The following is a 12,594-nucleotide window of genomic DNA, read 5'->3' on the forward strand; positions in this document are numbered from 1 at the left end:
CTTCTTAATCCCCACTGATGCATATCAAAGTAGTGTAGTGGAGGTAAAGGCCTACGCCATATCAATTATGTACATTGCCTTCGGAAAGTATTCAGACCAATTTACCTTTTCCACATTTTGTTAAGTTACAGCCTTATTCTAAAATAGATAAACATTTTTAAAATCCTCATCATTCTACACACAATACTCCATAATGACAAAGTGAAAACAGGTTTTAGACATTTTTGCAAATTTATTAAACAAAAAAACTGCAATACCTTATTTACATAAGTATTCAGACCCTTTGCTATGAGACTCGAAATTGAGCTCAGGTGTATCCTGTTTCCATTGGTCATCCTTCAGATTTTTCTACAACTTGACTGGAGTCCACCTGTGATCAATTAAAAAAACTGGACATGATTTGGAAAGGCACACACCTGTCTATATAAGGTCCCACCGTTGACAGTGTATGTCAGAGCAAAAACCAAGCCACGAGGTCGAAGGAATTGTCTGTAGAGCTCAGGATTTTGTTGAGGTACAAATCTGGGAAGGATAGCAAAACAATGTCTGCAGCATTGAAAGGTCCCCAAGAACACAGTGGCCTCCATTCTTAAATAGAGGAAGTTTGGAATAACCAAGACTCTTCCGAGAGCTGGCCACCCGGCAAAACTGAGCAATCGGAGAAGGGCCTTGGTCCTGGAGGTGACCAAGAACCTTATGGCCACTCTGACAGAGCTCCAGAGTTCCAGGAAGACAACCATCTCTGCAGCACTTCACCAATCAGGCATTTATAGTAGAGTGGCCCAGACAGAAGCCACTCCTCAGTAAAAGGCGCATGACAGCCCGCTTGAAGTTTGCCAAAATTCACCTAAAACACTCTCAGACCATGAGAAACAAGACTCTCTGGTCTGATGAAACCAAGATTGAACTCTTTGGCCTGAATGCCAAGCGTCACATCTGGAGGAAACCTGACACCATCCCTACGGTGAAGCATGGTGGTGGCAGCGTCATGCTGTGGGGATGTTTTTCAGCGGCAGGGACTGTGAGAGTAGTCAGGGTCGAGGCAAAGATGAACGGAGCAAAGTAGAGGGAGATCCTTGATGAAAACCTGTTTCAGAGTGCTCAGGACCTCAGACTGGGGCGAAGGTTCCCCTTCCAACAGGACAACGACCCTAAGCACACAGCCAAGACAACGCAGGAGTGGCTTCGGGACAAGTCTCTGAATGTCCTTAAGTGGCCCAGCCAGAGCCCAGATTTGAACCCAGTCGAAACATCTCTGGAGAGACCTGAAAATAGCTGTGCAGTGACACTCCCGACATAACCTGACCGAGCTTGAGAGAATCTGCAGAGAAGAATGGGAGAAACTCCCCAAGTACAGGTGTGCCAAGCTTGTAGCGTCATACCCAAGGAGACTCGAGGCTGTAATTGCTGCAAAATGTTCTTCAACAAAGTACTGAGTAAAGAGTCTGAATATCTGCAGTGTATGTAAATATGATATTTCCATATTTATTTTTAATACATTTTCAAAAATGTCTAAAAACCTGTTTTGGCTTTGTCATCATGGGGTATTGTGTGTAGATTGATGAGGGGGGGAAACGATTTAATGAGATAAGATTGCAACGTAACAAAATGTGGAAAATGTCTAGCCGTCTGTATACTTTCCGGATGGACTGTATAAATTATCAAATCATCCGCATCCTAAAGTGGTTTGAAGTCCTGGGGTTCCTTCCAACTTCTTCTAGATGCTTATTTTTTTGCGGGGGAAGAGAGACCCGACAGAACCACAACTTCCATTTAAGAACAAAACGGAACTCAACAGCAGAGGTACCGTTTCCGGTTGGTTTTTCTTTGGATTTTCTCCTACCATATCTATTGTGTTATAGTCTTATACATTATTTTAACATTTCTACAAACTTCAAAGTGTTTTCTATCCAATGGTACCAATTATATGCATATCCTGGCTTCTGGGCCTGAGTAACAGGCAGTTTACTTTGGGCACATCAGTCAGGCGGAAAGTCAGAAAAAAGAACCGTAGCCCTATGCTGCCCTGTATACATAGACATGGAATCACTGGCCACTTTAATAATGGAACACTAGTCACATGAATAATGTTTACATACTGCTTTACTAATTTCATATTATATACTGTATTCTATTCTACTGTATTTTAGTCAATGCCACTCCGACATTGCTCGCCCTAATATTTATATATTTCTTAATTCCATTCATTTGTTTTTAGATTTATGTGTATTGTTATGAATTAGATACTACTGCACTGTTGGTGCTTAGGAACACAAGCATTTCGGTACACCCACAATAACATCTGCTAAATATGTGTATGTGACCAATAAAATGTGATTTTATTTTATTTGATTTATGTAGGCCCTAACAGTTTGTGGGCATCATTTGTCACCGTTGTAGTGCAATGAAAGTATTGTTTAGTGTTGTGGCTTTGCTGACATGCATAAAAAAAATATATATATATATATATTTGTTTGCCCCACCAAGATTTACATCCTAAAATAACCGCTGCATGGTGGATATATTTCGAACTGCCGTGATTTTAGGTCATTCATAGTACACTGTTTGTCATCTAATTTTTCACAAGGGGCGGGGTGCCTTCGCCGGGCGGACTGTTTGCAAAATTTTGTGCAAAATTTTAGTATAGCCACTTCTCCATGCACATCAACACCACTGTATGTATGAATAAATACATGAAGGTGAAGAGCTTCCAAACTGTCAGATTATTAGAACATTTGGTACACACATGCTCTCCTCAGATTATCTATCAATCAAATTTATTTATAAAGCCCTTCTTACATCAGCTGATGTCACAAAGTGCTATACAGAAACCCAGCCTAAAACTCCAAACAGAAAGCAATGCAGGTGTAGAATAGGAGACTAACCTTGATTAAATGTAGGTAGCATGGTTTCCTTGTTACTTCAACTTACTTTACTTGCAGTGTACACCTTTGCCTCTTCAGTGTATGTCTATAACATCCTAACACAAGTATGAGACAGTATTCAAAGAATGCATTGCTCATCATATAAAGGACCATTTTTACAATAAATATGACAATAAATGATGTTCATAGACACTGTGGTATCTTAATCAGTCCTATTCCAAGATGGTGTAGCAGTCTTTTGTCTTCATCTTGTCGTGTCCCGGGTATATCTTTTTATACATTTTTTTTCTTGGCATATATTTTTTTTCTATTTTTCTTAACCCCAAACTTCAACATACTCTCCTGCAACCCGTCTCACCCAATGTGGTATGGATCTGCTATTTTCTTTACTTTAGAACTGGAACCCTCAACAGCAGCTAGCCAGCTAGCCAGCTAAACTAGCTACTAGCTAGTAGTTAGCTAGCCACTGCTAGCGGTCATCAGCTAACCTTCAGCCCGGTCAACTCCTGCCAGTGTGAGGTTCTGTGTTGTGCACTATAGCCCCGTTACCATATCATATGTGATTGAATATTATCTGCTGTTGGCTTGTGTGGGTGTATGTGTTATGCAACATAGCTGACTTGAGACATTGTTAACAGTTTCAGGGCCATGGGCCTTTCTCGTGATGGAAAAATACAGAAAAAGAACGTAGTGTAGAGAACAAATGGTCTTTTGTTAGATAACAGGAGCCAGGTGTGTGATAACTGTATCGAGTGTGTGAGCGCATAGATATTCTACACAACTACAATGACTGACCGCTGAAGCGCCTAGGGGGCTGGGACCGGCTCGTGTGCCAACAATCAACTATAGGCTGAGTGAGTTTAAACCACGCCCAGTCTCTACTCTGTGACAGGCCAGCTCAGAAGCGGGAACTACTTCTGTCAGAGTATATTATAATAACTTTGGTGCTTGCCTACGGAGCTGTGAGGGGAACGGCACCGCAGTACCTCCAGGCTCTGATCAGGCCCTACACCCAAACAAGGGCACTGCGTTCATCCACCTCTGGCCTGCTCGCCTCCCTACCACTGAGGAAGTACAGTTCCCGCTCAGCCCAGTCAAAACTGTTCGCTGCTCTGGCCCCCCAATGGTGGAACAAACTCCCTCACGACGCCAGGACAGCGGAGTCAATCACCACCTTCCGGAGACACCTAAAACCCCACCTCTTCAAGGAATACCTAGGATAGGATAAGTAATCCTTCTCACCCCCCCCCTTAAATGATTTAGATGCACTATTGTAAAGTGGCTGTTCCACTGGATGTCAGAAGGTGAATTCACCAATTTGTAAGTCGCTCTGGATAAGAGCGTCTGCTAAATGACTTAAATGTAATGTAAATGTTTGTCAGGAACAAGTTAGTTCTCTGTTCTACCCTGCGTGTTGTTACAGCGAACCCGTATATACGAAAATTGCATTTACCACTTATTGCTTAGCTAATAAAAAGTACATAGCATACAATACGGTGACTCAGTGTCATACTTATCCTGATACTAGATTAGATTGACGCAACCCTTCACACCAGTCTGCACAGCGTGCTTCAACCCAGAGCTTATCAGACTTCTTTTTCTCCATATCCCCAGATTCCCACCGCAAGCTCTGAATCTCTTCACCTGGATCATCACAGCTCGCTAGCTGCTATCCGATTGGCTTCTCCTGGCCAACTTCTCTGTCTCGAAGCAAGCACCAATTAGCCGGGAGCTAGCCTTTGCAAGGCCCATCTCCCGGCTAGCTGAAGAGGTCCATCAGCCATTCCTTGGGCAACAATACCTATTTTGCCAATTGGCCTGTACCCGTTTTATTGCCAATATGGAGCCCCCCGATCCATCACGACTGGACTACTGACGTAATCCGCCCAAGTTTTTTTTTTTCAACAGGCTCCTCCATCGTGACGTCCCCTAAATGCCCATCTGCTAGCCTGCTAGCCGCGGCCCGCTAGCTGCCTAGAGCATAACGGACTGTTAGCTGAAGAGGTCCATCAGCCAATTTTTTGGGCTACTATACCTATTTTGCCAATTGGCCTGGACCCTTTTACTACACGGACACCTGCTGATCCATCATGACTGGTCTGCCGACGTAACTGCACGAGGTGGCTACAACAGACTTCTTCCTTCGCGACGTCCCTCTAAAGCCCTTCCGCTAGCCTGCTATCCCCGGCCCGCTAGCTGTCTGAATCTCCGTGCCTCCAGCCCGCCGGCTACGCATGCCTCTCCCTAATGTCAATATGCCTTGTCCATTGCTGTTTTGGTTAGTGATTATTTTCTTATTTCACTGTAGAGCCTCCAGCCCTGCTCAATATGCCTCAGCTAAACCTCTCGCCCCACCTCCCACATGCGGTGACCTCACCTGCTTTAATTGATGTCTCTAGAGACAATACATCTCTCATCATCACTCAATGCTTAGGTTTACCTCCACTGTACTCACATCCTACCATACCTTTGTCTGTACATTATGCATTGAATCTATTCTACCGCGCCCAGAAACCTGCTCCTTTTACTCTCTGTTCTAAATGCACTAGACGACCAGTTCTTATAGACTTTAGCCGTACCCTTATCCTACTCTTCCTCTTCTCCTCTGCTGATGTAAAGGTTAATCCAGGCCCTGCAGTGCCTAGCTCCACTCCCATTCCCCAGGCGCTCTCATTTGTTGACTTCTGTAACCGTAAAAGCCTTGGTTTCATGCATGTTAACATTAGAAGCCTCCTCCCTAAGTTTGTTTTATTCACTACTTTAGCACACTCTGCCAACCCATATGTCCTAGTCGTGTCTGAATCCTGGTGTAGGAAGGCCACCAAAACCCCTGAAATTTCAATCCCTAACTATAACATTTCCCGACAAGATAGAACTGCCAAAGGTGGCGGAGTTGCAATCTACTGCAGAGATAGCATGCAGAGTTTTGTCTTTCTATCCAGGTATGTTCCCAAACAATTCGAGCTTCTACCTTTAAAAATCCACCTTTCCAGAAACAAGTCTCTCACCGTTGCCGCTTGCTATAGACAACCTTCTGCCCCCAGCTGTGTCCTGGACAGCATATTTGAATTGATTGCCCCCCATCTAACTTCAGAGCTCGTGCTGTTAGGTGACCTGAACTGGGACATGCTTAACACCCAGGCCATCCTACAATCTAAGCTTGATGCCCTAAATCTCGCACAAATGATCAATGAATCTATCAGGTACAACCCCAAATCCATAAACACAGGCACCCTCAAAGAAATCATCCGAACCAACCAGTCCTCCAAATACAACTCTGCTGTCTTCAACCAGGATCTCAGCGATCACTGCCTCATTGCTTGCGTCCGTAAGGGGTCTGCGGTCGAAAGACCACCCCTCATCACTGTCAAAAGCTCCCTAAAACACTTCAGCGAGCAGGCCTTTCTAATCGACCTGGCCCAGGTATCCTGTAGGGATATTGACCTCATTCCGTTAGTAGAAGACGCCTGGTTATTCTTTAAAGTGCTTCCTCACAATCTTAAATAAGCATGCCCAATTAAAAAAATTGTAGAACCAGAAACAGATATAGTCCGTGGTTCACTCCAGACCTGACTGCCTTGACCGGCACAAAAAAATTCTGGGGCATACTGCATTAGTATCGAATAGCCCCCGATATGCAACTTTTTAAACAGAAATTTGCATCCTGCAGCACAAACTCCAAAAAGTTCTGGGACACTGTAAAGTCCATGGAGGATAAGATCACCTCCACCCAGCTGCCCACTGCACCGAGGCTAGGAAACACTGTCACCAGCGATAAATCCACGATAATTGAGAATTTCAATAAACATTTTTCTACGGCTGGTCATGCTTTCCACCTAGCCACCCCGACTCCGGTCAACAGCCCTGTACCCCCCATAGCAACTTGCCCAAGCCTCCCCCATCTCTCCTCCACCCAAATCCAGATAGCTGATGTTCTGAAAGAGCTGCAAATCTAAACCCTACAAAATCAGCAGGACTAGAAAATTTGGACCCTCTCTTTCTAAAATTATCAGTCGAAATTGTTGCAACCCCTATTACTAGCCTGTTCAACCTCACTTTCATATGGTCTGAGATCCCCAAAGATTGGAAAGCTGCTGCGGTCATCCCCCTCTTCAAAAAGGGAGACACTCTAGACCCGAACTGCTACAGACCTATATCTATCCTACCCTGCCTTTCTAAGATCTTCGAAAGCCAAGTTAACAAACAGATCTCCAACCATTTAGAATCCACCGTACCTTATCTGCTATGCAATCTGGATTCCGAGCTGGTCTTTGGTGCACCTCAATCTCGCTCAAGGTCCTAAACGATATCATAACTGCCATTGATAAGAGACAATACTGTGAAGCTGGCCAAGGCTTTCGACTCTGTCAATCACCACATTATCGGCAGACTCAACAGCCTTGGTTTCTCAAATGACTGCCCCGCCTGGTTCACCAACTACTTCTCAGACAGAGTTCAGTGTGTCAAATCGGAGGGCCTTTTGTCCGGACCTCTGGCAGTCTCTATGGGGGTGCCACAGGGTTCAATTCTCGGGCCGACTCTTTTCTCTGTATACATTAATGATGTTGCTCTTGCTGCTGATGATTCTCTGATCCACCTCTACGCAGACGACACCATTCTGTTTTCTTCTGGCCCTTCTTTGGACACTGTGTTAACTAACCTCCAGACGAGCTTCAATGCCATACAACTCTTCTTCCGTGGCGACCAACTGCTCTTGAATGCAAGTAAAACTAAATGCATAGTCTTCAACCGATCACTACAAGCACCTGCCCGCCCGCCCGTCCAGCATCACTACTCTGGACGGTTCTGACTTAGAATATGTGGACATCTACAAATACCTAGGTGTCTGGTAAGACTCTCCTTCCAGACTCACATTTAGCATCTCCAACACAAAATGAAATCTAGAATCGGCTTCCTATTTCGCAACAAAACATCCTTCACTCATGCTGCCAAACATACCCTCGTAAAACTGACTATCCTACCGATCCTTGAGCCTCCAACACTCTACTCAGCTAATTGGATGCAGTCTATCACAGTGCCATCCATTTTGTCACCAAAGCCCCATATACTACGCACCACTGCGACCTGTATGCTCTCATTGGCTGGCCCTCGCTTCATATTCGTCGCCAACCCCACTGGCTCCAGGTCATCTATAAGTCTTTGGGAGGTAAAGCCCCACCTTATCTCAGCTCACTGGTCACCATAGCAGCACCCACCAGTAGCACGTGCTCCAGCAGGTATATTTCACTGGTCAACCCCAAAGCCAATTGCTCCTTTGGCCGCCTTTCCTTCCAGTTCTCTGCTGCACATTCATTTTCTGCAAATCTATCACTCCAGTCTCTATCACTCCAGTGTTTAATTGCTCAATTGTAATTATTTCACCACTATGGCCTATTTATTGCCTTACCTCCCTTATCTTACCTCATTTGCACACACTGTATATAGCCTTTTTCTATTGTGTTATTGACTGTATGTTTTGTTTATTCCATGTGTAACTCTGTGTTGTTTGTGTCACACTGCTTTGCTCTATCTTGGCCAGGTCACAGTTGTAAATGAGAACTTGTTCTCAACTAGCCTACCTGGTTAAATAAATCCACACACATTTCAAAGTTTACTAGCCTTTACATGCAAACCTCGGCAGCAAAACATTTTAGTGGCCCCCTTTCTTGACCGTGGATAATTTATTTTAGTTTTAAAGTTAATTTCCTGGAATTCTACACATTTTACCATGGGCACAGAGAAAATTGTGCAACTTTAAAGCACGTTTATGGCAAATTGGACACATTTTGCAAATGTATAACTAATTTCAGGGAATTGGGAAACCTAGTCAATTGCACAACTGAATGCATTCAACCGAAATGTGCTTTCTGCATTTAACCCAACCCCTCTGAATTAGAGAGGTGCAGTGGGCTGCCTTATTTAACGTCCATAGCACCCAGGGAGCAGTTGTTGATGGGGGTTAACTGCCTTTTGGTTCATGGCCAAACACTCTTAACTGCTAGGCTATCTGCCTTTAGGCTACCTACTCATTTTGCCATGAGATGAAGAGGAAAATTGTTAGTGTTACAGCACATTTCCTACAATTCGCCAGATTTTGCCATGGAGTAAAGATTTTTTTTCCTTTGTTTTAAAGCTAATTTCCTGAAATTCTACACATTTTGCCATGACTTATGCCATGTTAGAATTATATCTGTGTGAGAGTGGCTAACAAAATCAATGGAGGCACGTGGCCTTCATGCCCCGTTGGTAATTCAGCCATGATAAAAAAAAAAATCTTAATTTTAATCATGCACTGTTATTTCATAGAGAAGCATTTGAGGACCTTTCTGCTCTTTACCAGAGATCATAGAAACACACCATTTTCATGCAGACACTGGTATGGTGGAGGAGAGAATGAATATGAAGTGGCGGAATTACCCTTTATAGCTGACCTCCTAGTAAGAATATGTCCTTGTAGGAATATGTCCTCATAATCTTTAGCACAAGTACAGATCTTACACAGATAAGAGGGTGATAAGCGTTACCTCTCTAAAAACAGTAAAACAAAATAAAACAAATCTGGAAAAAGAATACATCAGATCCTCAATGGTAATTGTTGTCACTTAAACAGAGTAACTGTAGTTTGCTATTCATGTCTATGGGCTCTGGACGCCCTCTGTTGGCCACTGATCACTCTGTTTTTAAAGGGTCATGTATGAGCTCCTTAAAATATTGACCAACAGAAAGGCATAGAATAAGAAGGGTTGTTATAGTAATAGATGAAAGGGCCACTACATCTGGTCCTTGTTGTTTTCTGGTGAAGACGATGTAGTGGTAGTGTTTTCTGGTGAGGTGGGTATAGTATTGACAGATATCTGAGGTTTTCTGTTTGACTTTTTTGCATTTGGGTATGTACTTGAGGACGATTACATTTTTTTCAGGGGGATGGGGACCGGGGCCATTTTGATACTCTGGGTCTTGTTCGTTGGAGTGGGGGGTGTAACATACTTGAGGTTCAGAAGAGTCTTCTTTTTTGAGGTGGAGATTGAAGTAATATTCTGTGCCCGTTTCGGCTTTTGTGGGAGAGGTTTTCTGTTGCTGGTTAAGGATCTAGAAGGGGCTTTGCGGGTCTTGCTCTGTATGGAAGGGGGCACCACCCCCACCACCCTAAGTCTAATGGGGGCTTCTGCTGTTCCTGCCATGTTCCGTGCCTGGCACCGATATTCTCCTGCATCCTTGTACGAAAGTCCATTTAGGTTGATGATGGACCATCGGATTCCCACACGCGGAGATTCCTGAATAACTATAATGTAACACAAAAATAGGTGACTCAAGTCTATTGACAAGACATGCGGCAATAAAAGAGTCAAAATGCAGCAATGCACATGAAGTACTTACAGCTGTCCAAGTTAATGGGTAGTTTTTCAAGGTCAGCTTTGCTGTATGGTTGTTGACAGCACTCTGTCAAGATCAAACATAATCAGACATTTGAAAACAGCACAGGGAATGATTTTCCATGTTAAAATTGAAGAGTAGGGTTGAGTTTAATTGGGTGCGATGTTACAGAATGTTCATAGATATTTACCTGTGTTGTATATGGAGGCTCCTGCTGCTTTGGTCCAGGTGAGTACTGGCGTGGGGTAGCCTGTGGCATCACAGCGGAGCATCACGTTGCTGCCCAGCGGGGAGGTAACCCGGGTGGCTGAAGGCTGGACAGAGGGCCTCTGGCACCGCGACAAGTCAGCCTCTGTGAGGGGGGCCCCCAGCTGGTCGGCGGTTCCCTCGCTACGGCTACAGGTCAGGAGCTGGTCCATCAGAACTACAGGGCTCTCCTGGTACTTAGACAGGGCCAGCAGCATAGAGATTTGGCAGTCACACTGCCACATGTTGTCATGGACACCTGGAGACACAAAAAGAGCCGGACCATTTGGCTTAGCTTTGAAAAGGAGTGAAATGGGGAACATGTCCAATAAGAAATTAACATGAACGTTTGAGATATGAGCATTTCTCAATTTCAGATGCTGTCCTTTGACAAAGGACCTATTTTTGCATAGAACACTAAGATTACTATTAGTGAACCATACCTAGCACTCTTCTCTGTGTTGGGCCTGTTAGTTGGGCAGGGGGAGGGAACCAAAGGTCCAACAGCTCTGAGGGCAGAGTGGTCAGTCTGTTGCTGGACAGATCCAGGTAGGTGACGTTGGGAAGAAAGAGGGCAGCGTGGGCAGGGAGGCTGGAGAGGCGGTTATTGTGCAGACCCAGTGTGCGCAGCCGCGGCATGTCCCTAAGCCCCTCCCAGGGGAAGGCAGAGAGAAGGTTCCCGTCCAATCGCAGCTCACGCAACGCCTTCAGGGAGAGGTAAGTTTTAGATACTGTCAAATTTAGTTTTCATATAAAACCAAGTAAGTCTAAGGATAGTATTGCAGATACTGCTAGTTTAAATAGAGAGAATTATACAGGTAGGAGTATGCCCACTTCTACCTTCAAGTTAAGGAAGCTGCTGGGGTGGATGGTGGTGATGGAGTTGTAGGTCAACCACAGGAACTGGAGCTCAGACAGGTAGAAGAAGGCTGCCCTGGGCACTCTGGAGATAGAGGTTTTCTCCAGACGAAACTTGACTGTGTTGGCTGGAGCATTGAGGGGGATGGCCGACATGCGGGGTTCGCTGCACAAAACAGACCTGTCAGTGCAAACAGCGTGATATATGAATCATGTATATGAAGAATGCACTGAGAAGAGTAGCTAGCTATCAGAGCTAAAATGCCTTTCAGTCCTATTTAGCAACTCAAGGAATTTAAGAGTTAACTGTGTTTGTTGTATAAACAAACACGCATGGCAAATGACATGTCTACCACCTCCTTTGCCGTTATTTTTTACAATAATATTTCACTCAACCTCTGACCAAACATATTTCTAAAATGTTATCCAACCATCCCAGAGCACATAAATATTGATGCATAGTTGATCAAAATGTAGTCCGTCAGACAATGCTGTATAAAGTACAGTATATGTTTTAAAGAACAACATCATTGATCCAAGATGTTAGGTAAATTCATGCAGATCCATTGATATGAGAGAAGGAGCACACCCAAGCAAGCAACTGAAATGAAGGCAGTAAATTAAGACATTTAATTAACTAAAGTGTACGCTACCTGAGACCTGTCCCATTGCTCCCTCCTAGGTAAACACAAGTACACAGAGTGGGGCAGGAATGGGCCACCAGGAAACAACAATGTAGCATCTGAACCAAGAGAAGTCGATACATTATTCACCAAGAAAAACCTCTGTTTAGCTCCACATTCCTCTGTTTAGCTGACATTCCCAGTTTGCCGCTCCCAAATTCTCCTACATTAACGTCAAGTGGAAAGAAGCAGAGGCAGATTAGTTGGGATTACGCAGGTTACTAGGTCTTCTTCTTAATCCTGTGCCTCACTATATAGCATACTGCTAAATCACAAAATCACAGGTCAAGTAGCCTACCGAAAACAATGCCAGTTGGTTGGCCTGACATGTAATCCATTGCTGATTATTAGAAAAACCCTTATTACTAGTAGTTAGATTTTATGGTATTTTAAATAAATAGCTATGTTTTGTGATATTTAATTGATACACAACACTTGTCATGGTTTTTATTCTGTCGTGCAAATGTGTATTTTCTTGCATAGTCCTGTATTAGTTTGGTTACTTTATATTATTCAGTTTAATTTCCATACACTTACCACTTGAAAAG

The 12,594-nt window shown here is 43.9% G+C and overlaps 1 protein-coding gene across 1 annotated transcript; it reads right to left on the reverse strand.

The window, feature by feature from the left end:
• Window positions 1-9,209: 9,209 nt before the first annotated feature.
• lrit3b (leucine-rich repeat, immunoglobulin-like and transmembrane domains 3b) lies at window positions 9,210-12,129 on the reverse strand. The gene is made up of 5 exons (XM_064928035.1): window positions 12,017-12,129; window positions 11,346-11,544; window positions 10,949-11,210; window positions 10,450-10,764; window positions 9,210-10,167 (listed from the first exon to the last, which is right to left on the reverse strand). The coding sequence occupies exons 1-5, from the start codon at window positions 12,127-12,129 to the stop codon at window positions 9,791-9,793; spliced, it is 1,266 nt and encodes a 421-aa protein (XP_064784107.1). The 3' UTR covers window positions 9,210-9,790.
• Between the last annotated feature and the right edge of the window lie 465 nt (window positions 12,130-12,594).

This window comes from Oncorhynchus masou, chromosome 21, assembly GCF_036934945.1.
Source record: "Oncorhynchus masou masou isolate Uvic2021 chromosome 21, UVic_Omas_1.1, whole genome shotgun sequence".
NCBI classification, from domain to species: domain Eukaryota; kingdom Metazoa; phylum Chordata; class Actinopteri; order Salmoniformes; family Salmonidae; genus Oncorhynchus; species Oncorhynchus masou.

What these genes read in the sequence shown, in the direction of transcription:
- lrit3b (XM_064928035.1), bottom strand. Translation starts at nt 12,129, where the DNA reads ATGTATCGACTTCTCTTGGTTCAGATGCTACATTGTTGTTTCCTGGTG. An exon ending in AGCAATGGGACAGGTCTCAG is followed by an intron (nt 11,545 to 12,016) that starts GTAGCGTACACT and finishes TTGCACTGACAG; the next exon opens with GTCTGTTTTGTGCAGCGAAC. An exon ending in GCAGCTTCCTTAACTTGAAG is followed by an intron (nt 11,211 to 11,345) that starts GTAGAAGTGGGC and finishes CTCTCCCTGAAG; the next exon opens with GCGTTGCGTGAGCTGCGATT.